We start from the raw sequence: 24,224 nt of genomic DNA on the forward strand, positions 1-24,224 counted from the left end.
GTTTTTGTTTTTGTTTTTGTTTTTGTTTTGTTTGTTTGTTTGTTTGTTTTGTTTTGTTTTGTTTTGTTTTTTTTAACATGTCTTCATTAGATGCGAAGATTGATTTACATCAGCTTACATCTATCACAGGCCTTGCCCAAGCCGGATTGTAAAGTCCAGACATATAACCGAAAAATGCCCACTGATATGTCAAGAGAACACTACAATAAGACTGTCAAATAAATACTCATACTGGGAGCAAAAAACATAACAAAACAGGGATAGACAGACAAAGTACAAAATTTATGGGTAAGAGAACATAATGTCTCTCCATCAGATCTCAAAATAACCTTAGCCGCAAATGATACCATCGACCATATATTCATTAACCATATGCCCATCTAAGCGAGCCACATCGTGCTTGGAAAGAGTGTTCGCCTCTAGGTTTTGTTCCTGGTATACATGCTGAAATGACACATCAAGTATGGTAGACTTCAGATCTCAGATTCATTACATCCAATTGCATAGAGGAGGGACATCCATATCACACCTGCCCTGTATCCAATAAATTATAGAGAGGGAGTCATCAATGATCACATCCTTCTCAATGCCAATCCAAGAGACCAATTGAAGAGCACCCGATAAAGCAATCATCTTTGCCCCGCAATTGTCTCTAGACCCACCAGACCAGAAAAAATGATATAGAGAAGAGGGCTCAATACGAAGGTATACACCACAACCACAATTTCCCCTTGTAGATGCACAATGAAAGAAACATTTGGGGAATATACCATCCAAATCAACCAATGTGACTAATCAAGAAGGAACCTTGGGATGCCATGGACCAATTTCATTGAGGAATTCCACGATCTTGAGGGCCACCATCTTGCTATATGGGACTTTACCCTAAAAAATGAGGTTGTTCCTAGCTCGCCAAATCCCCCAAAATGTATAAAATGGGACAACCCTATAAGGCTTGGCATGCTGGGCCCATGATATGAGACAATCTGTAATAGAAAATACTTCACAAGTGACATTTACTCCTAGGAGATGGGAAACCTCATGTTTCTTGAGACTTGAACTCACCTAGTTGTGGAAACAATTTGTTACCAAACCACTCAAACTAAAATGCTCTAACATAATTTTTTCCTAATTACACTGAGAGGCACTCTCTAGCCTAGTATGGTAGAGATGTTGTGATGTCATGTTTAACATTTTGACTTGGTAAAAAAAATCTCCGACTCAATATGGTAAAGATGTTGTAATGTCTTGCTTAACATTTTCACTCAATCAAAATAAAATAAAAAAACATAAAATTAATAATTAAACCAGCCTAGTTCCATCTTAATATCAGATCTACCAACCCCCGAAGTATCAAATCTCTCTAAATACAAACTTCTTTTAGAGTAAATTTTTTTGATCCTTCTTTACATTTAATAAATCTAGCATTAAAATAAATCTAAACTAATTTTTAAAAACCAATTAAAAACACCCTTAAAAACCAATTAAAAAGCGCTCTAACCTGTAAAGTTTTCATTCAACCAGAGTGATAAATCACTAAATTATTATAAATTTCCCCCAATTCACACCAGAATCACAAAAAGTAAAAATATGATCCTCAACATCTATCTCATCTTTATAATTAAAAGTCAAATAGCGCTCTAAACTGTATAGTTTTCATTCAACCAGTGTGATAAATCACTAAATTATTATAAATTTCCCCCAATTCACACAAGAATCACAGAAAGTACAAATATGATCCTCGACATCTATCTCATCTTTATAATTAAAAGTGAAATAAACTCTTATCTATTAAAATATGAAAGCACCCTCAGTTACTGTCCTCCCTATCAGCCCAAGTTTGTGGAAGGCACAAGGACCTGTATGCTTTAATGGAAACCAGGGAATCTCTATTGGAAACGGAAAAGCCATATTTGATTTAACGTTGCGTGTAATCGCAGAATTAGGAAAACGATGTGCTCACCTGACAAAATACTTTTGCTCTGGCTGGACCGTCTGTTGCTTGTGTACTGGAGCACACAATAACATAAAATTATGTTAGCATGGTTTTTTCTCCCTCTCAGCATTTCTATCTGTAACTCAACATGTTTGACCACTAAAAAGTACAGTATCTCCTCTTAAAATTAATGTTCCAGGCAACAGTTGTGAGACTTTCGACAAGTCTAAAGTCGTAATCTATATCCTCGAGAAAAGGTCATATATACGATGCATCTATCATCAAAAGTGCTATGATCAATTGTTCTGCATCAGGAAAATGTGAATAGATATTAAATGTTTATGGGTTGTAGAAGAAAACAATTAAAGCTTCTCTGGGCTTTCAAGGTTATCAACCAGAAGCAGTTCAAGGTAAGTTCACGTCTATATTCATTATACGCCTTTTGCTTGTACTGATCCCTTTCAGTTTCATAAGATTCCATATTGGTAGAAATTTTGATTGAATATAATCCCCTATGAAGCCAAAATGTATATGCATATAAGCTCAACTACAAGTTTGAGGAGGGGAAGAAGTATAGACTGTTATCTGAATGACTGTTGCTGCAACCATTTTTTACAACAACAAACCCCAACATCAACTGGCATTCACTCTTTTTCACCGTGTTTAAAAGTTTCATGTGGGTTGAGACAGTCTGCCCTGATCTGTAGCTCTAGGTATAGGCGAGTTGTAGGGAATAATGGTTGTCACATACAGAAAAAGCGTGCTGGTGTTATATATCCAGGCCAGGACAGGATTTGCAGATGTTTGGGATGGGGGGAGGAAAAAGAAGAGGAGGAGGAAGAAGAAGCATGTATTGGAGGGTTGCAGGGTTACGAGCCAACCGGGGAGGTTCAGGAGATGTTGAGTTTCTTGATAGAAGATAGACGCAGAAGGGCTCAGGGATCAAAGAGAAGGGAAATATTAAGATCTTCGGAAGTCTCCGGGACAGTGTCTGGGTTAGGAGTAGTTTGGAAGGAGAAATCATGTTATGCAAAAAGAGCAATTGGGGAAAGAATTGGGAAACAGACATCGTGTTCTGCGGAGAAAGAGAATGCCGGAAAGGGATTTGAACCATTGGAGTTCGAGGACAAGTGGGATAAATTCACCGGTTTTGCGCAGAAGAAAAATGTTAAGAAAGAGTCGTTGTGTGAGAAAGGAACATGCCAGAAGTCCTGCTTAGATACATCGATGAATGGATGGAAGAACAGGCTGAATTGGATTTCTGCATTAGAATCCAAGAACAGAAGGCTAAACTGGATTTGTGCTTTAGAAATGGAAAAGCAGGAAGGATCATTTGAAAATGGCGCAGAGAGAACTGCTTTGGGGAAAAGATGGAATCAGTTGGACAGTTGTGTGAGATGGTCTTCTACAGTTTATCCCGAAAAGAGGGAGGAAACTATTAAAAAGAGTACCGAGAAGTTTGGTTCTGATACATCGTTAAACAGTTCAAGTCGATTCACAAAGCTTCTACAGGAAACTGTGGGCAATGAGACTGAAAAAATTGGTCCTAGAAAAATGTTAGATAGTTTGAGAAGAAATGTGCAATGGATTTCTGCTGTGAAGTTCCAAAAGCAGGAGGAAACAGTACAAGAGAGTACCCAAAAATCTGGTTTTGAGCTGCCTTCAAATAATTCGAAGAATATGAGACAGGTCTCTATGACACACTCTGGAGAGGATGAAACAAGTTCATTGGAAAAAGGGCAAAGTTCTGGTGTAGGTTTGGGCTTAGGTGAACATTCAAGGGAGCATCTAGATCAAATGGTGCGGCAAGAAACAGTTGAGAACACTACTGAAAAGTTGGTTTTCAAACCAGATAAATTGGATTTGATGGAACAAACATTGCAAAAGGAGAGAGGCAAATTGGTTTCCAGTTTGTCATCTGATCATTCCAGGAATACTGCTAGGTGGAGTTCGGATCCAGAATTTGCGAAAAGAGAGACAGTTGAGAACACCACCAAAACATTGGTTTTCCGACAACAGGATGAGTTGGACTCAAGGAAGAAATCAGCTCAAATATTGCAAAAGGAGAGGGGAGAACTGGCTCCTGGCATGCTGTCAAATTATTCAAGTGAGATTGCTGGGTTGAGTTCTCTTACAAAGTTGAAAGAACAAGAGAGAGTTGAGAGCACCACTAAAAAGTTGGTTTTTCCACAGCAGGATGATTTTATTAGTAAAAATGGGAGAAGTTCCAGTGCCAAGTTGCAGGAAGAAAGGGGCACAACAGAAGAGAATGCAAAAACTGCATCTGAGAGATCGGGTTTCCTGGCAATCTCCAATAGTAATTCTCAGAAGGTTTTCAAAGAATCCTCTCATATATCTGGAAGCAGCAATGTCTTGAGCTCAGGGATAGAACTGGATGAAAAGATCTCTAATGTGGATTATGAGAAAGGCAACAAAACTTCCCAGAGATTGTTTAAAACTTCATCGTCTAAACCTGTATATGGTGAAGCCTCTGCTTTAGTAGCAGAGAAAAATAAATCCACTACAAGCTCTGGAAAAGCTGATAATACATCTGAGAATATGTTGCAAACTTCATCTTATACATTGGTTCGCAATGGCGTCCTCAGTGCAGCTACAGAAGTGGAGAAAATAAGATCCACTAGTGACCATAAAACAAGCAGTAAAATTTCCCAGTTTTCCGGTGATCTCCGTTCTAAATCTTCAAGTAATGAGATCTTAGGAATGACCACAGAACTGGAAAAGAAGAAATACACCACAGACACGAACACACAGGCAATGTTTGGGAAATCGGCATCTGGAAAACTTTCTGATGAATCAGAATGTAGCTTGGAAATGTTTTCAGCTGAAGGAACTGAGAACCATGGATTGAATGAAAAAATTTCAGAGGAATCTCCCCCTCAATCACACAATTCTCAGCTATTATCTGGGAATTTTGCTGCCGGAGGTCCCTCAGAGGAAGTCTGGGCTATTGCAGGGTGCTCTTCACGAGAAGAATCCAAGGAACTACATTCTTCAGGTAATGAAAAAGAAGAAAGGGGTTCTGAAACATTGACTTCTGAAGAGCCATCAGACAATTTGCAAAAAAACATTGCTGGATTGGAGGAAGGTAACTCTACTGCTTCCAAATCAGATGGAAAGATTATTGTTGGAAGACATTCTAGGGGGCTGTGGAGCTCTATAGCAGAACTTTGCAGTAAGGGTTGGAGTTCGCATGTGGACTCAGAAAACTCTACTATGAAATCAGGTTCAGGAAGACCATCTACTGAATCTCCAGATAGTGAGGAATGGTTTTCTGTTCCAGAGTTGGAGGATGAGGAGTACACCTCAAAGGAAAAAAAAGGCAAGGATAAAAAGAAAATATCAGCCAAGAGACAGGTAGATGCTGTTATTTCGAGTACAGGACCAAGTAAAACTGTAGATTTGAAAGAAACTGAGAGCCCCCAAGCAAAAAAGGCAGATAAACCTATTAAAAAATCAACTTCAGAAAGTTCTTTGGATTATTCACAGTTAACAAGGAGACGTGTCTCAAGTGCAGGAAACGGACATGAAAGGCAGATAAGGGGAAAGGGAGGGCGATTGGTTGCTATTGCAGATACAAAGAAAACAGAGGGAACCAAACAGGTAGAGATGCAGAAGGCTGCTATACAATGGGTTTCAGAAGGATCACTAGAAGATGAATTAGCAGTTTCTATTGGACGCGTTCCAAGTGGGTCACATGAAGAACATGATTGTGTGGAGAGGGGAAAGGGAGAAATATCTCTGGTAAACAAGGATGAAATAGAGGAACATGACGACATCCAGGAATTGGTTCAAAGTTCAGAAATTGAAGAAAAGGAAAAAATGACCAGCAAACTTAAGCTAACCAATCAAGTTCCCAAGGAAACTTTCATTTTATGGGAAGAAGCACTTATATTGCAAAGTGAGCAGAGACAAGAAGATGAAAAGTTTATGAGAGAGGCTCTCTCTGAGGCCAGAATGGCTGCAGATGCCTGGGAAGTACCTGTGGGTGCTGTTTTGGTTCAGAATGGAAGAATCATTGCCCGAGCCCATAATTTGTGAGTACCAGACTGTGCAATGTTGCAATGGCATTTCAGTGATGCCATTTGATCCTAGCTTTTCTGTTGTAGTGATTAAATTGTTTCTTTACAGTCCTGAAAGTACCCTTCACAAATTGAGATTTTCTGTTTATGATTGGTTGACACTGCATATTCCAGAGTGGAGGAGAACAGAGATGCAACTGCACATGCAGAAATGCTTTGCATTCGTTATGCTTCGAATCAACTTAAGACATGGCGCCTTGCGGTACTTCACTCAGTTTCCCTGATCTCATTCTTTTCTACAAGGAGGCTCGATACACTGACACTAACTATGTTATGGTCTTACTCTTAGTTTTTAGGGGTGATTTGATCCTTTGCATCAGTGGATGAACATACATTAGTACATGCATTTGGGAGATTGCTCACAGTTGTTTTATCCATGAACTGTGCTTTTGCAGTCCTAGATCCTCTTCATAGGACTTGGGTGTTTTGGAATAAAATAGAATATAATAACATGTTTTCGTATCTGTTGAAATTGTTTGGTCTCAGATGTGTTCAACTCTTCTTAGTGCCTTTTTTTAGCAGGTCATTGAAGCTGGAAGTCAATTGTTCTCTCCTTGGTTTTCTTTTATTTACTGTGTCATTGTCAAATATTTATGCTTTATGGTACTATGTGTTTAATATCCTCCTCCTCACCTCTTTTGTGTCACAAAAATTCCAACTTCCTTCTAATTTGTTCATGTTTATTTGTGAGTTGCCCTAATTTGGCATCATTAGTCATCAAATAGTCCAGAGCCCCAACAGTTTGACAACGTTGAACTTATTGTGAAGGTGAACTTCAATAGGGAACAAATGTTAGTTAATAGCTACCAAATCCCGCAAATTGTGGCTATACTAGCGTGGACAGTTACAGATTCATCACCGAACATTATCACATATACAAGGCAAGTGAGCAACAACTATAAAGTATCATGGTTGAATTAGAGACAGCCTGCAGATTGGTTGGGCTAAACTGGCCACCTGCATCTTCCTCCAAGAATGATGTCAAGTTTGAACTGTGCATGACAATAACAAAGCCTTTCCATTCTAATTCCATGTTACAATGTTGATCCTGTGATAGTGGCAGATGCAGTAATGGATGCAACAGATGGTAGAAAGAGTGTAGAATGGAGGAAACAGACAAGACTTATGGGAGCTAAAGATGAGAACAACAAAAAATAGAAGTATATGAGAACTAATTTACTAATTTAGAAAAATAGAACACTGAGCAGAGTGGATGGACCAAATACAATAGAAGACGAAAGATAGAATTGTGAAGTTAGAAGACATGTACTGTGGTTAATGCAGTTGAAAGATACGATAAAATTTTTGTCAGAGATGGACTGTGCATCATGTTGAAAATTGTAGCGAGAGAAGGTCTTCTGGCTTGTGCCTTAGCCGGAAAGGCTGAGTTTGTCTTTCCTTTGACCATGGACGAGTTCATGGAGTTGGTAAATTCATGCGTAGTGTTGGAGGACCAGTCATGAGGATCCTTCCTTCAGTTTGACTACAGTTCAAGTGGCAGTTTGAGTTTGGAATAAGACGAGTTGGGAGCTTCAGTTTAGTTATAACTCCAAGTTATGATTGGAGAGAGTTCAGTTTGAATCCAGTTAACTTGTCAATCACAACTGCTGTTCTAAATTTGTTAATTGCCTCATTTTAGCATGGATCGAGCCTATAAAGGAAGGGCGAAGGCACAGATTTATTCAATCTTGTATGCACGAGTTTTTGTGTGTGAGAGCCTTGCTGTGAGAGCGTTCCTTGGAGGAGCCTATATGCTGTGATAGAGAGACTTCTTGCTGCCATATTTGTACTAGGATTTAGGAGGATTTTCCTAAATAATAGGGGCCAAGACTGTGCTAGGAAATATGAGGAACCAGCGCAAGGAAATAGGGCCTGGCAAGCCACAAGGAAGTAGGAGCAGAGGTCGAGGTTTTGCAGGGTGTGTCTGTGACTGTTGTTTTTTTATCTTTGTGTTTATTCCGCTGCTTATGGGTGTTAACTTTTAAGAAATTTTGTGTCTTGGTGAAAGGAAATTAGTTTCAGATTGTTCATCATAGCAGTTGCAGAATTTCAAGGAATTTAACACTTCATGCAGCTGGAAGTGAGTTTTTTTTTTTTTTTTTTTTTTTTTTTTAATTAATTTTATGGGGCGGGGGTGGCACTTTTTTCTTTCAATATTTTCATTCTCTTGCTCCTTTTTTTTTTCAAGTATGAATCCAAAGGAAGGGCAAAGAACAAAGTGGAAGATAACCAGGAGTGAAGGAAACGAAGTTTGTTTTAAAAGACCAATGGGAAAAGAAAAATGGATTGACTAATAAGAGTAAGGATATACCACCTGCAATAGACCTAACAGGCCAAAACCATAATAAATAGTCCCACTTGATGAGTATACAACAAATGGATGAAAGCAAGTCTGCTTGTCATGACTGTTCTAAAGGGTATGATTCTGCAGCAGAAGCCTATAAAAATCTTTATCATCATCATATGTGTATCTTATCGTCATCATTAATTATGTTGTATTATTGACCATGTATTGGAGATACTACAAAACATCCATTATCATACTTGGCCACACACACTCTCGTTCATATTTTTCTCCATCACATTATTTATGAAGCTATTTATAAGTTACAAACTAATAAATTGCTATTATCAATGGTCTCCCAATTGAATTCCTAAAACTTGGTCAAGATTCCTTCCATTCTGTTACCCCTTGAAAATGCATGGTTCATTTAGTATTTTCATGGGCCTTACTTCTATCACCAGCAGAGTAGATCCTTGGAGTTCAGTGGTTGTCATAGGTTGCAGGAAGAGACTTGAGAGGTAGGAATGACGACATTTTCGGAGACATTTCATCATGAGGTTCTACTTTAGTGCACTTAACACTGATTTGGAGGCATGGCTTACACTATCCTTTGTCACATCATTAATGAGGAGCCTTGTGCCTTAGTTGTGCCCAAGATCCTAGACCATGTAGATGGAGGATGTGAGAAAGCAAGAAAACCCTAGAGGATGAATGCCCTACCTCAAAAAGTGTCAAAGTATGATTTATTGTGATGTAAGGACTAGAAACAACCCTAGAAAAGGAATGATCTACATTATGGGAGGTGTAGTGCATGGCATGAGGCAAGACAAAGTCCAAACGAGCAAAACACACTATCATAGATGAAGCCCAAGGCATGACAAGTGGTGAAGAAAGAAGCTAAAGAAGGAATGCCTTGCTAAGAATGATGACATATGGCACTGAAGGCATTTGGATGGTCAAATATGGGTCATTTGATGTGGGGCATCCTACTCCATGGGTAAAAAGAAGAACATTTGGTTGCTTGATCATGAATATATCCCCTTAAAGAGGGATGTTTTGGCAAGAAAGAATTTAAAGCATATTAAAGTGACTTGACGGGGCATCACACATTATTCGAGGCATATTCTAGATATTTGGAGGCACATTTCCCTTTTGAGGAGAAAGTTTGGGGGCAAGACACATTATTTAGTCCATTTTCACATATTTGGAGGCATATTTCACCCTTTGAGCTATTTGGGGTTAAAAACACATTGTTCGAGGCATTTTCTACATATTTGGAGGCATATTTCACCTTTTAGGAGGGCTTTGTGTTGACAACATTTTGTTTGAGGCATTTCTGCATATTTGGAGAAAAGATCTTTCCCTAAAGAGATGCCATTTGGCATTGTTGACATGGTCAAACCCTTAAATGAATAATAAATGCATGTTTTAAAAGGATCTTATGAAATAGAAAGATGACAAGTGTCAATATGGGCTTATTTTATTAACTCAAAAAGCATACTCAAGGAGGATTCTAGGGCTTTTCAGAAATAAATGTTATTTTATGAATTGGGGTTTGATTTGAATGATATAAATGTTGGAGAGATTCATTTGCTAAAGGCATGGTTGGAGTTGTGGGAGTTTCCCTCCAAGCTTATATGAAGATCTTTCAGGAGGTTTTCAATATCTCTTTTTCTCCTTCATGGATGAGCAGGGTGTTTGCAATGATTGCCATTGTTTTTGTTGCTGAAATAATTTTTGAAGAAGGGTAGTCTTGCTTCAATAAGAGGATGTTAGGGTTGAGGTGAAATCCTCCGTAACTCTTGATGTGACGTTGGACAATTGGAGTTTGCTGTTGTAATTTGCTGGTTAGGGCTGTTTACTCCATGTTTCAGGGCTGGTTTAGCTAAGGAAGAAAGTTTAGTGTGGCACATTATGGGTATCTTAATCTTGTGGTGAAATCATATTGATAAATTGGTGTATTGTTGGTTGCTTATTGTATAAGAAGGTTGTACTACTTCATTGTTGCATGTTATTACTTGGTTGTAATTTCATGATTGTGATGGTGTGCATCTATAAAGATTCTCCCTTATTCTTGCATAAAATGAAAGTTTGTTTTGAACTAATTATGGCACATCAACAAATGGCTTAATTATGTCTTCTCTATAATATTCAAACCCTATTTCTCTTTGATTTATTAGAAAATCAAAAGGCAAAAAAGATTTTCTTACTTTGATAATAGCTTGTGATATATTTGAATTATATTATCTTCTTATGTCTTCTTTTCATCAAGCAACTATCAAACCATAAAGAACATGAAGGTCACAAGAACAATAGAACATAGTATGTAGGATTTCAGCCTGGGCAAAACCCCTCTCCTAGGGGAAAACCCAATCAAAATTCTCTTCTTCTTATAGAACCAAGACAAAATGAGACATCCAAGACCTCTAGACCAAGACAAAGATTCCCTCCAAGCACCAAGTCAACCCTCCCAAGGATTCTCCTTAAAACAAGTCAAGGTCTCTCAAAGACAACGAAAGTCAACGCTTCAAAATTCTGCCTCAATCTGGGTTTCATCCTTCACATCAGGTCTGCAATCTCGGCCTACAACTTCAGACCTGCAATCTGCCCAGAAACCCTAGAGAACTTGCACATGTGAGTGAAAAAAAGGTCAAATTTCAAGTCTTCTCCCTTTGCTTTTGTTTTCTCCTTGACTTCTTGTCCTTTGCTCTAGTCTTTCTCCTTCTTTTATTGCAGATCAAACTTGTGATCATTAGATGCACAAATAGGTCGAAGTTTCCTCCAATATATACCTTTTTCGAGGAGTTCGAATAACCACATCAAGGCCGACTTGTCACAGGTAGGGCCGACTTGGTCTTGGAGGCAAATCTGACTGTCTTGACACAAAATAAATTATCTTTCTTGATACAAATAGCCCAAGAAGGGTCTAATACATATGACAAAAAATCTTTTGACTCATGACAAACCCTAGAAGCATGAAATGCATGTTTTTTGACCTAGGAGACAAATAAAAGAGCATGAAACCCATACTTAACAATACTTTTATTTTTCTTCTTTTTCACTATTTTACAATAAATATACAATGATATAGATACATAGACAATTATGAAGACCAAACATAGTTACATTTTTCAACACTCCCTCTTAACTAGGGAGGTATTCATAATTGCACAACCGATGCAAGGATATTCTCAAATTGAAATATTCTCATAAGAAGAGTCACAGCCAAGGTGCCAATCCAACAAACATTCTTTTACAGGACTCTATGATCCAGATTTAAATAGGAATGCAACAAATTACAGATATAACCATAAAGACAAGGATGTAGTAGAAATAACACTTCATTTCATTAATATCAAATATTGAAATATGCTTACAAACAGAATGGAAATAAGACTAGCTTGGGCGATGGTAGCTTATCTCTGAGAAGAGATGTGGTGGATACATGTCTTTGAACTCCGTTACAATGAGGCTCAAGGGCGTTTTTATTATTGAACAATAAGAGAAAACCCTAAACAACCAAAACCCTAACCCGAGGAGATGTAACACCAAGAGTTTATGGGCCCCGTTGGGGTTAGTTGGACAACCAACTTTCCGGGGTCGCGACTTGGTCATATTATCTCCGTTTGACGCGCATGATACCTCGTTGGAAAGATCTCTCTAAGAACTACAACCTAAAAGATGATTTTAGAAATGAAATTGTTGGCGGTAGATTGGCAAAAAAAATGTTTTTAGGGCCTCAAAACGGCTCCGGAAGTTTAGGAACTGAAAAACTGTTAAAAATAGTAAACTGTGCTACAATTAAGGAAACTGAAAAACTGAAAGAAACAATGGTGGGGGTCCAAGTGGAATTGGCGGGTGGCCACCAATATCCACCTGGATCATTCCTCCCCCCTTAGGAAGCAATGGTCCCCATTGCGTTGAGTTCCTCCATGAGATGAGGAAACTTCTGTTGAACTTGGTCCCTGGTGAGCCACTTGCCCTAGTGAAGGAGTTGGCCTACTTTGACAACTCGATACAGTTGGATCTTCTGCTAGCGAGTGTGCTTGATCTACGTGTCCATGATCCAATCCGTTGTGGGTTGTTCCATGCAATCTGGATTTAACTCTATAGGTGTGAATTGTTCTGTAATGTCTAATGTGTCTAGCAATGGTGGGAAGTATGGTCGAAGGTGGTCCACATTGAACACTGGGTGCAACCCTGTTGACATGGCGAATTTTCGCTATACCAACAAGAGGAACTAACCCGATCACAGACCCCAATTAGATCTACTTTTGTTTGGGATGGCTAGCTCCAACGGGTTTTAAAGGATCCCGTAAACTATTAAAGGTGTTGAGAGATTGCTTCCTTGAGGAAGACTTCAATTAAATCAACAAAAGAAACAGTTAACCTATATGTATCAAATCCTATCTACACTGCTTCTCACTACTTAAGGTAGTCCTAACTATCCTACAGGAGCATAACAAAAGAGGTTAAACATCATATATAGAAAGTCCAAATGAATCAATTACTGGTTCAATAAGAACAAGGCTGTATTAAATCCTAATTGCAATCCAGTTACTTATACAAGAATATACATTCATTTTCATACAAATAACACTTGCAACTGATGTTTAACAAAGTCTCGAATCAACAACCTTTCATGAATTAACAATGCTATTGAATCATATTCAAATAACCAGGAATAACCATGAACTGCTTGTTATCAATATGCACAAAGCAAATCACATTTATCTTTATGCCAGCAACAACACACTGATTCTAAACATATGAGAGAAAAGGAAAATAAATCTGAAACAACAGGCTCCTTCTTGAACCAAACAGACTTCTTTATTCACAATAAATCAAAGTTGTTCTCTCCAAACAAAAAGCCCCCTTCTCCTATCTGGAGGTAATACTTATATCAGCTGGAAATGACTCTCGGTCTTCCCTTAACCTTTCGCCTTCCCCCTGTTCTTTTCAACATACAGATCAGAATACACAGATGTAGAACAATCGGTGTCACTGCTGACACATAGAAGGCATTTCCTGTCACTGGAGCGCTTCATTTCCTGGGGAAATGAATAGATGTTGATTAGAAGAGGATGACTGTGTGTCATCTCTTCATGATGAAACCTGGGGCAATTTCACTTTTGGAATACACAGGCAACACGTGGAACTCGACCGAAAACGCCTAAGGTTGCCTCTTTAAACGACACATCCGCATATATGGACTCTCCGGATCTGCTCATGCGTTTTTTTTTACTCCTCGCCTGCAGAGATAATTAACATTAGTTTTATGATTATGAAACAACACAACATGATCACACACAAACCTTGCATTCAACCACAGTTTCTATTTAATCTTGCAACTCTGAGCAACTATAATTGTCAAACCACCGAACCTTGTTGTGACATGTATTCTCGTTGCCCCTAATATTCAATTTTACTCAAGGATTGCCTTAACAATGTTTCCAGGACAAACCTATTCATTTTACGGGATTTTCCCTTGAAAACCCGGACCACAACCTTTCATCACAATACACAGGAAAACACGGGAAAACCCGCGGCCGAGCCATAAGGCCGGACTTGAAATGGTATACACCCGGGCCTATAGTTATCGTCGGGTCCGCTTAATCGCATCGCGCCTTATGTTTAAACGCTAAACTCCGTCGATTGTGATAAGCGATTGGGGCTCCAGACTCTATAATTTATGCAATTGTGTTTAATGATCCCGGCGGGTCCGCAATGTAAGACTTCCCTTTGAAAATCCTGACCTTAAGACTTTTCGAAAAACATAGGAATATACGGGAAAACCCGCGTTCGGCCATAGGGCCGGACTTGAAATATTATATACCCAGATTCATAGTTGTCGGCGGGTCCGGAATATCACAACGTGCCTTACATATAACATTTGGGATCCCTTGATTGCGATATCCGATTGGGGCTCTGGACCCGATAATATATATATTGCGGTTAATAAAGCCCTAGAGTTCGGTAGACAGTGGCGTGCCATATATATATAGCCTTGGAGCTGGCCGATTGCGATATGTGATGGGGCTCCAGACCCGATATATATATATATATATATATATATATATATATATATATATATATATATATATATATATATATATATATATATATATAATATGGTTAATAATACCGTCAGGTTCGGAGTATAGTGGCGTGCCTTATATATAAGCCCCGGACCCCGCCGATTGCGATATGCGATATGGCTCCGGACTCGAAATATATATATTTGGGTTAATAATGCCATCGGGTTCGGAAGACAGCGGTGCGCAGTGTTGATTGTGATAGGCAAAAAGGGTGATTTATGCATGTTTGTGAAGCATTTCCATTATAAAGAGTTCTAATGGAAATAAGGTGCGATAGAAGGTTTTTGAGGGTTGAAAAGGTCCCGATGGAGGGTATGAATGAGGGGCTAGAAAGGGTTAGAGATGAACCATGTGACAGATATTTGAAGAGGGGGGCTTAACCATTAGGCATTGAAGATTTGACTTGGCAACGAGTTAAAGTCTCTGGGATAAAACAGATCATTCAGAGAGGTGAAAGATCAACTTTTTTAGGGGACCCATTCAAAATTGCTATCAAGGCAGGTTTTAATAGGGTGGTGGTTGTGGCCACAACAAATGGCGAACCGCTGGGCGAAACCAGTTATCTCTGTTTCCAAATAAACCTTGGATCAATAGAACATCAGGGTGTTAAGATAAACTTGAAATGCAAACTGTATAGATGGACATGCATGGGTTCCACTTCAACATTAATTGCTTCAGGTGGGATAAAGACAAATAACTTCTACTTACTGATAGGGTTTTGACAGGCATTCTCCAATGGTAATATTATGGAATTTATTGACCTTCCTTTACCTGTTTCCTACTTTCAAAAATCCTTTCGGGGCCATCACTAGTTTGTCAATACCTGTTTAGGTGTGTACCTCAGCGCTTTATTGCTCATCAAACTTGATGTAGATATGTTTATCTGCACTTTATATGAGAATTTCAGTGCCGTGTTTTCATATGATTGAATGGGGCGCAGTCATGGATCATGCCATATTTTTAAACCGCTTAAGCAAGGTTGGGCTTGCTATGTCAACCAGTACTCTGAGCCCAACAATAGTCCTTACTCTAATTGGCTTCCCAAACAACTTGTCCTTCTAGATTGGCACAAGGACTTGACATTTCATTTTCTTTTAAATAAGTCCTTCCAATTTCAGGCACAAGGACTAGAGCACAATTGGATTTTCCACATGGTATATGACAGTGAGTTTAGCCCATGAAAGGAGATTTACTTGTAGATGACAGGTATTGGAGAATTTAGTGTGGTGGATGGGACCAATGGAGAATAACTGCAAACCTTGTAGGCAAGCATAGGCTAGGTCTGAGTGGGATTTATTTAAAATGCAGCGTTCCTCCATGCCAGTCCAGCTGTAGTTACACATTTTTGTTTTATAAAGATGCCCCTACATGCTCCAGGTATCCAGGTTATCAACAGATCTTACCTAGTTCCCAACAGATGCTAGTGAGTGGCTTCAATTTGAATTCCACAGCTGGTTTCCAAGTTCTCATAGGCTCATTGAAAGTTTGTTTGATTTGCAAGGTAACGATGAATTTAGGATCGGCAGACTCATCAGCAGGTTAATGAGGGAGGCAAGAGCTGAAGGTGGCGAATGAGGACAATCTAAAGGGAGTTATAAAGGTGAAAACGAGAGTGGAGGACCGAAATCCGTTGGCTGAAAAGAACTGAAATTCAAAAGGAAAATAAACTTTGCGTAAAACAGGAAAGGACAGGACGAAAATGTAACTAAGTTATCAGCAAAAATAAAATGAATCCTAACTTACTCAGGAGGTAACCACCATGTGGTGGCTACTGGAAGTATCTCTTAAGATGCTGGCCATTAACAGGGAGTTTTTCAGTTTCTCCCTGTAAAGTTTTCAGTCTGTAAGTTCCCTGACCAATTTTCTCTTCAATTTGGAATGGGCCCAACCATAAGTGTTGGAATTTCGTGTGGTTACCTTTTGGCTCATTCAACTTTTCCCATTTCAGGACTAGCTCTCCTATTTGGTAATATTTATCTCTTGCCAGATGGCGATCAAACCACCTCTTCACAATCATTTGGTGATTTCTGAATTTATTTATGGCTTTATCTCTCTTCCTCCAACCTCACCAGTTGATTGATCCTTTCTTGAAGCAAGGCTGAAGGGGTTCCTCTTGAAGCTTGGGAGAGCTATAAAGAGGGAAGGGTAATGTTTGGAGGCAAGATGGCTTCCTGTCCATAGACGAGGAAGTATGGGGAGTTTCCTAAGGCCACTTTTGGGGTGACCCTATCGGCCCAAAGGGCATTTGTTAGAGCGTTGTGCCAGTTCCTCTGGTTGTCAACGACAGATTTACGGATTATGCGTATGAGGTTCTTGTTTGAGGACTTTGCAACTCCATTTCCTTGGGGGTAATAGTTCGATGCATACCTTATGTGAATTGATTTATCAATAGCAAATTCAGTCAATTTCAGTGATGAAAAGTAAGAAGCATTATCAAATATGAGAGCGTCAGGAATGCCATACCTGTTGATAATGAATTTCTCAATAAATGATATTACCTCATCTTCGTTCACCTTCCGAAGCGGGATGGCTTCGGTCCATTTGGTGAAGTAGTCGGTCGCTGTGAGTATATACTTATGCTGTTGTGAAGAGTTTGGAGTGATCTCGCCTATGACATCCAGGCCCCATTGTTGGAATGGGCGATAAATCATAATGGGCCTGAGGGGAACGACTGGCTTTCTTTCTCGTCCTGCGGCAGTTTGACATACCTTGCATTTTTTAGTGTAGGCATGCGAGTCTCTAAACACTGTGGGTCAATAATATTCGGCTCTTAATATTTTGTGAGTAGTGGTCTCTCCGTCATAGTGACCACTTGCTGGGCCGTCATGCATTTCTTTCAAGACATGGTCGGCATCATCCTTTTCTAAACACCTCAGCCAGATTCCATCATAATTTTTTCTGTATAATGTGTCATTGACCAAGTGATACTGATTAGATTTCAATCTGAGCGCTCTCCTCTGTGATGCATCCATGTGTTCAGGGCATGCTCCCCGTGTGAGATAAAAGCGTATGTCGTAATACCACGACTCAGGATCCAAAAGGGCTTCCGATGTTTCGCGCTCACACATCAGCGTCTCATTAATCCATAGGGGCTCCTCCCTGAATTCTACTTGTTCATTTTGCATGCTTCGCGCTTCTGGTTCTTCGGATGTCCCTTCTCTGTCCGCCAAGGCTTCTGTTGCTAGCCTGCACAATCCATGCCCTCGAACTATCTTTGCCAGCTTAATCTCGAGGTCGAATTCTTGAAGTGCGGTGATCCAATTCCCTCTCCGTTCACCCATTTCTTTCTGCACGAAGAGGGCTCTTACAGCAGGATGGGGAACGATTACTTTAGTCCTAGCCTTTAATAAATAAGGGCGGAAGTGTTTTACGGCTTTGAAAATTGCAAAGCCTTGTTTCTCCACGTCTGGGTAGTTCAGTTCTGCTCCCTGAAGGTTAGAGCTCATATAAGAAATAGGGACTTCGTTGCCATCATCATTTTTTTGAGTGAGAATTGCGGCATATGAAACATCAGAAGCAAAAGTGTACAAGAAGAATTCCTTGCCGAAATTGGGGCTGACCAACACAGGAGCTTTTGCGATGGCCTCCTTGATTCGCTGAAATGATTTCTTAGCTTCATCGCTCCACTTATACACAACGTCTTTTTTCATGATTAGTTGCATAGGACACTATTTCTACGAAGCTTGAGACAAATTTCCTAACGAAATTGATCTTCCCGAAGAAAGATTACATTGCCCTTTTATTTGCTGGGGGTTGTATTTTCATGATGGTCTCTATTCTTTCAGGATCAATAACAACCCCTTCTTTAGAGAGGATGACCCAGTAGTTTCCCTTCTGTGACTGCAAAGACGCTCTTCTTGGGATTCAACGATATTCCATACCTTCGGCATCTTTCGAAAATCCGTTTCAAGTGATAAATATGATCCCTTCTGTGATATGAATACACAGTGATGTCATCCATGTAAACCACCACTGATCTGTTAATCAACCCTCGGAAAGCTACGTCCATAGCTCTCTGGAATGTGGCGCCCGCATTAATAATTCCAAAAGGCATTTTACAATATGCGCAGGTGCCCCATTTAGTGTTGAAGGTTGTCTTAAGCTGATCCACATTAGATACCAACACTTGATTATATCCTGAAAACCCGTCTAATAGGGACAACATTTCAGACCCAGAAATGCACTGAAGAATGTGTTCCATAAAAGGGACAGATAGTTATCCTTTTGCGATGCTTGGTTCAGGTTTCTGAAATCGATACATAGCCTGATATCTCCATTTTTCTTTCTTACTGGCACGAGATTGGCTACCTAGTGGGTGTGTCTGACCGGAAAGATGATTTTAGCATCCAGCATTTTGTTTAATTCTTTCTTCACCAACGGTTCTAGGCTCGAATGCATCTTACGAAGCTTTTTTTGGTAGGGCTTAGCCTCCTTTCCAAAGGAATTATACGCTGCATAATGCTGGTATCAAAGGTTTTTAGGTCTCCATATGTCCATGCAAAGACGTCCTTGTATTCTTTAAATAGCTTGGCAAATGCAGCCTTTTCTTGTGGAGAGCACCCCAAGCCCAAATTAACAGTTTTTGGGTCTTCTTTGGTTCCAAGGTTGACCGATTCATACTTCATGGATGAGCTATGCGTTTTGCAATTAGTTGGCTTTTTGAATTTATCATACAGGTCATACAAGTGCTCCATCTTGACAACTGACTTGGGAATTATATTGGATTGATCCTTTTCCTCATCTTCCCTCTCGTTCATAAGCCTGTCATGCTCCTTTTCATCAATGACTACATTCTTGAATGTCTTCTCGCAATGCAGGAACTCAAGGATTTGCTCGTCCTCTTCGAACACTTGCCAATTTGAGATGTTATCAGGCACGGATGGTCTGAAAATCAATTCAACATAACATTTATTCTTCTTTAATCTAAAATCAAGCAGAAGTTTTGTAGCCATACCAGCCATCAGATCGGCATCTTGGTTTTGCCCTCGAGGTATGTATGTGATATTTAAAGAATCAAAACTGTCAATTAAGCTCCATACCTCATGCTGGTACCTTACTAGGTGTGGTGAATGGTAGTGTATCCTCTTCCTTACCTGGTCCACAATTATTTGTGAGTCACCAAAAACTTTAAGATTTTTTACCTTCATATCAATGGCTTTTTTCAGGCCTTGCAGCAAGCCTTCGTATTCTGCCGTGTTGTTGGTGCACGTGAACTCCAACTGGCTGGCCATCAGATGTTGGTTCCCTTGTGGGTCAATGAGAATGCTCCCAGCACCTGCACCTTCAAGGTAGTTAGAGCCATCAAAATAGAGTGTCCAAAATATAGAGTCTAATGTTACATCAATTGAATTGCTTCCTACGAAACTAGTTCTATCATCTACTATATTATAGGGTGGTTCATCAGTTGGACTATAGGGGAGAGCTTCCAACTGTGTGTTTATTGTAGTTCCTTCAATTGTTTCTGCATGGAATTCTTCAAAACAAGTTTCTGTGGCACAAACATTGAAACTATAATTTCCAAGGATAGAGTTGGTAAACATTACAGGTTCATTGGGGTTGTTTAATTCTGTCACCACATACTTCATGTATCTTTCATGATCAACTCTTAGTATATCACCCTTCCCCTTCTGAGGCAGCAAGAGATGGGACCAATCAGGTGAGAAATATCCGTTCAGTTTTGCTGACCAATCCCTACTAAGCAGCATTCCATAAGCCTCGGGTATATTGACTACAACTATATCAATGACTTGTGTGTATTGTGGTTTAACAACCATTCGAATCAGCACAACTTTCAATTCCCCAATTACTTTTACATTTGTCCTGTCCAATTGCATAATTCGAGTCCCAGTTTTCTCGGGTATCGCATGCAGTCTTTTAGCAACAACATAAGGCATCATAGTGGACAAGGCACCAGAATCTACCAAGCAATTGTGTACGTTCATGTTGAGGATTTCAAATGTGATAAGGAAAGGTGGAGTCATGGATTTTGATTTCCTCCTTATCATGGTTGCACTGACATCTTGGGGGTTTCGATTCATTTTAGACAGAGTGGCTTCCATAGCTGATGGTATTTGGGCTGTACTGGGGGTACTAACAGGTCTGGACACCAACTTCTTGGTTTGGCTGCTTGGGATGGTGGGAGTTTTGCAGTTCCGCTCATTCATAGCTTTCAAGAGCAAATCTCTTTGCTGCATTAATTTTAGCAAATCAAAGTATGTGATATTAGCCCTAGATTTCTTAAGATCATCCACAATGTTGTAATCAATGTTATAAACAGGGTAGGGCAGAGTAAACATACTGGTTTTTCCGTTCTTAGGTGGGGGTTTACCATTTTGAGTCGCCTTCGTTGTAGTCGGAGATGTATTCTCTTTCTCTGGATAGTTTGCAACAAGAGTATTCTTGGACTCACTACTAGGTCTACCCTTCTCGACAGGAACTTTGGGAGCGGATGCCTTCACAGGGTGAACATCTTTCTTGGTCTGGTCTACAGGCTTCATCACACCCGCAAGTGGCCCCTTACTTCGTGTGTGGATTTCTGCCATACTGTCTCCTTGGTCATCATCGTTCTCATTTGTATAGAAATCCCACAGTACGTTGATTTGAGATTCTTTGTCCAAGGGCTCTTCTACTTGGTACTCTTCCTCATTTTCTTGTTCTGGCTCCAGCTCCACTATGGGTTCTTCTTTCTTAAGGAGCGATTCGATAAGAGCCAACTGTTCCATATTTAGGTTCCCTTCATTGGGTGGAGCAGGCAACCCAAGTTGACCATGACCACCTTCTGTCTTCTTACGATAGAAAGGTTTTAAGTGTTTTCTATTGTTATACTCTCCTCCATTCTAGCTTGTACTCTCTCTAGAATTCCTTGTCATATCAATGACTGTGTTTGTCAACTTCTTAATGATCTGATGGAAACCTTCCACATCTGTGGTATCCTTTTCCTTGATTTCAGCCCCTTTGTTATCACTCCCATTATTCTTCTTGGATGCTTGAGAGGCTTTCTTTTCTCCGGTTGTATGATGGCATGCTGTGAGACTGATCATTTCATTCTCGACTTTTACTGCTTCATTGATAGCACCCTGTAAGGTTTGTGCGTTACTCCTTTTGACCCACATCGCAGTAGGGACAGGGAGAGCAGTGATGTAGAATTCCATGAGCACCTCCTCAATAGGTCTAGCGTTAGCTAGGATTCTGTTGAACAAAGTGTTGAACCGGATGTTAAAATCTTTGACCTTTTCTTTGGTTTCCATTTTCAAATAGGATAGTTCTAAAACTAAGGCCACAGGTGTTTTGTCATCGCCATACTTGTCTAAAAAGGCCTGTTGAAAGGCAGCCCACGAGGTGATCGATCCGGTTCTCAAGCTAAAGTACCATGTGGAAGTTGCACCAATCAGGGTAAAAGGGAATAGGCAACATACTATATCTTCATCGGCTACCCCCAACATGCGCACGACCAGGAAGAAAGAGTGAATATGGTTATCAGCGGTGTCTCCCTTCTTAGGGTCGAATTTAGGCAGTACTCTTTCTGCATTCTTGGGTAAGGGATGCTGCTGCCCAGGTACCGCTATGGCATCTTGAGCGAGCCAGGGAGGGAGTGCTCCCGGAGGAGGTGGGAGTTGGTTCCCACCCGGTTGAAGCTGATTCCCACCTGGAAGAGGAATGTTAGCCATATTATGGATAAGGAGGTTCTGGTTGAAGGTGTCTTCGAGGTGTTCTTTATTAGGATTTCCCAAATCGGGCCAGGGATTACCTTCAGAGAGTGGATCCTCAGGAATTTCTTCCCAAGGAGTGTCGATACTTTGCAAGGACTCTAGCACAATATCTTCAAGAGACGACGCTGTAGAGGTCTCTTCATTTATGGAACAGATCCTTGGCTTTCTTTAGTTGTCGGAGGTAAAGAGTGAAAGATAAGGAGCTAAGAGAGGGAACGAGCGTAAGCCTGAGTAAGTACTCTGACTGGTTGTTCTTGAATGACAGGATACTCTTCTTCGAAATGAGGCTTTTCCAAATGGGAGGAGGTATCTTTTCGACCTTTACAATCCATGCATTAATCTTTTTGAATCCATGACATTTATAGATGAAATCATAAAAAGCTGTGGACGGCGGTTCAGGCCCTCCTTCTAGCACCAATTTGTTGACATGGCGAATTTTCGCTATACCAACAAGAGGAACTAACCCGATCACAGACCCCAATTAGATCTGCTTTCGTTTGGGATGGCTAGCTCCAACGGGTTTTAAAGGATCCCGTAAACTGTTAAAGGTGTTGAGAGATTGCTTCCTTGAGGAAGACTTCAATTAAATCAACAAAAGAAACAACTAACCTATATGTATCAAATCCTATCTACACTACTTCTCACTACTTAGGCTAGTCCTAACTATCCCGCAGGAGCATAACAAAAGAGGTTAAACATCATATATAGATTCCAAGTCCAAATGAATCAATTACTGGTTCAATAAGAACAAGGCTGTATTAAATCCTAATTGCAATCCAATTACTTATACAGGAATATACATTCATTTTCTTACAAATAACACTTGCAACTGATGTTTAACAAAGTCTCGAATCAGCAACCTTTCATGAATTAACAATGCTATTGAATCATATTCAAATAACCAGGAATAACCATGAACTGCTTGTTATCAATATGCACAAAGCAAATCACATTTATCTTTATGCCAACAACAACACACTGATTCTAAACATATGAGAGAAAAGGAAAATAAATTTGAAACAACAGGCTCCTTCTTGAACCAAACAGACTTCTTTATTCACAATAAATCAAAGTTGTTCTCTCCAAACAAAAAGCCCCCTTCTCCTATCCGGAGGTAATACTTATATTAGCTGGAAATGACTCTCGGTCTTCCCTTAACCTTTCGCCTTCCCCCTGTTCTTTTCAACATATAGATCAGAATACACAGATGTAGAACAATTGGTGTCACTGCTGACACGTAGAAGGCATTTCCTGTCACTGGAGCGCTTCATTTCCTGGGGAAATGAATAGATGTTGATTAGAAGAGGATGACTGTGTGTCATCTCTTCATGATGAAACCTGGGGCAATTTCACTTTCGGAATACACAGGCAACGCATGGAACTCGACTGAAAACGCCTAAGGCTGCCTCTTTAAACGACACATCTGCATATATGGACTCTTTGAATTTGCTCATGCTTTTTTTTTTTTTACTCCTTGCCTGTAGAGATAATTAACATTAGTTTTATGATTATGAAACAACACAACATGATCACACACAAACCTTGCATTCAGCCACAGTTTCTATTTAATCTTGCAACTCCGAGCAACTATAATTGTCAAACCACCGAACCTTGCTGTGACACGTATTCTCGTTGCCCCTAATATTCAATTTTACTCAAGGATTGCCTTAACAATGTTTCCAGGACAAACCTATTCATTTTACGGGATTTTCCCTTGAAAACCCGGACCACAGCCTTTCATCGCAATACACAGGAAAACACGGGAAAACCTGCGGCCGGACTTGAAATGGTATATACCCAGGCCTGTAGTTATCGTTGGGTTTGCTTAATCGCATCGCGCCTTATGTTTAAATGCTAAACTACGCCGATTGCGATAAGTGATTGGGGCTCCGACCCGATAATATATGCATTATGTTTAATGATCCCGGCAGGTCTGCAATGTAAGACTTCCCTTTGAAAACCCCAACCTCAATACTTTTTGAAAAACACAGGAATATACGGGAAAACCCGCGTCCGGCCATAGGGCTGGACTTGAAATATTATATACCCGGATTCATAGTTGTCGGCAGGTCTAGAATATCACAGCGTGCCTTATAT

At 39.9% G+C, this 24,224-nt stretch overlaps 1 protein-coding gene across 2 annotated transcripts in view; it reads left to right on the plus strand.

Annotated features, from left to right (window-relative positions):
- Positions 1-1,797: 1,797 nt before the first annotated feature.
- The window catches only part of TADA (tRNA arginine adenosine deaminase), a 37,136-nt gene continuing 14,709 nt past the window's right edge, over positions 1,798-24,224 (plus strand). The window contains exons 1-3 of one of the 2 annotated variants that reach the window (XM_089424707.1): positions 1,798-2,346; positions 2,457-5,991; positions 6,151-6,238. In XM_089424707.1, the coding sequence (XP_089280833.1) occupies positions 2,462-5,991; positions 6,151-6,238 (3,618 nt within the window). In that variant the 5' untranslated portion in view covers positions 1,798-2,346; positions 2,457-2,461. Of the gene's footprint in view, positions 5,992-6,150; positions 6,239-24,224 lie in introns of both variants that reach the window. The other variant, XM_089424706.1, reaches the window with a different exon arrangement.

The sequence above is a fragment of the Pinus tabuliformis genome, chromosome 4_2, assembly GCF_031772625.1.
Source record: "Pinus tabuliformis cultivar Carrire ecotype Pingquan chromosome 4_2, CPIR1, whole genome shotgun sequence".
In the NCBI taxonomy this organism is placed as follows: Eukaryota; Viridiplantae; Streptophyta; class Pinopsida; order Pinales; family Pinaceae; genus Pinus; species Pinus tabuliformis.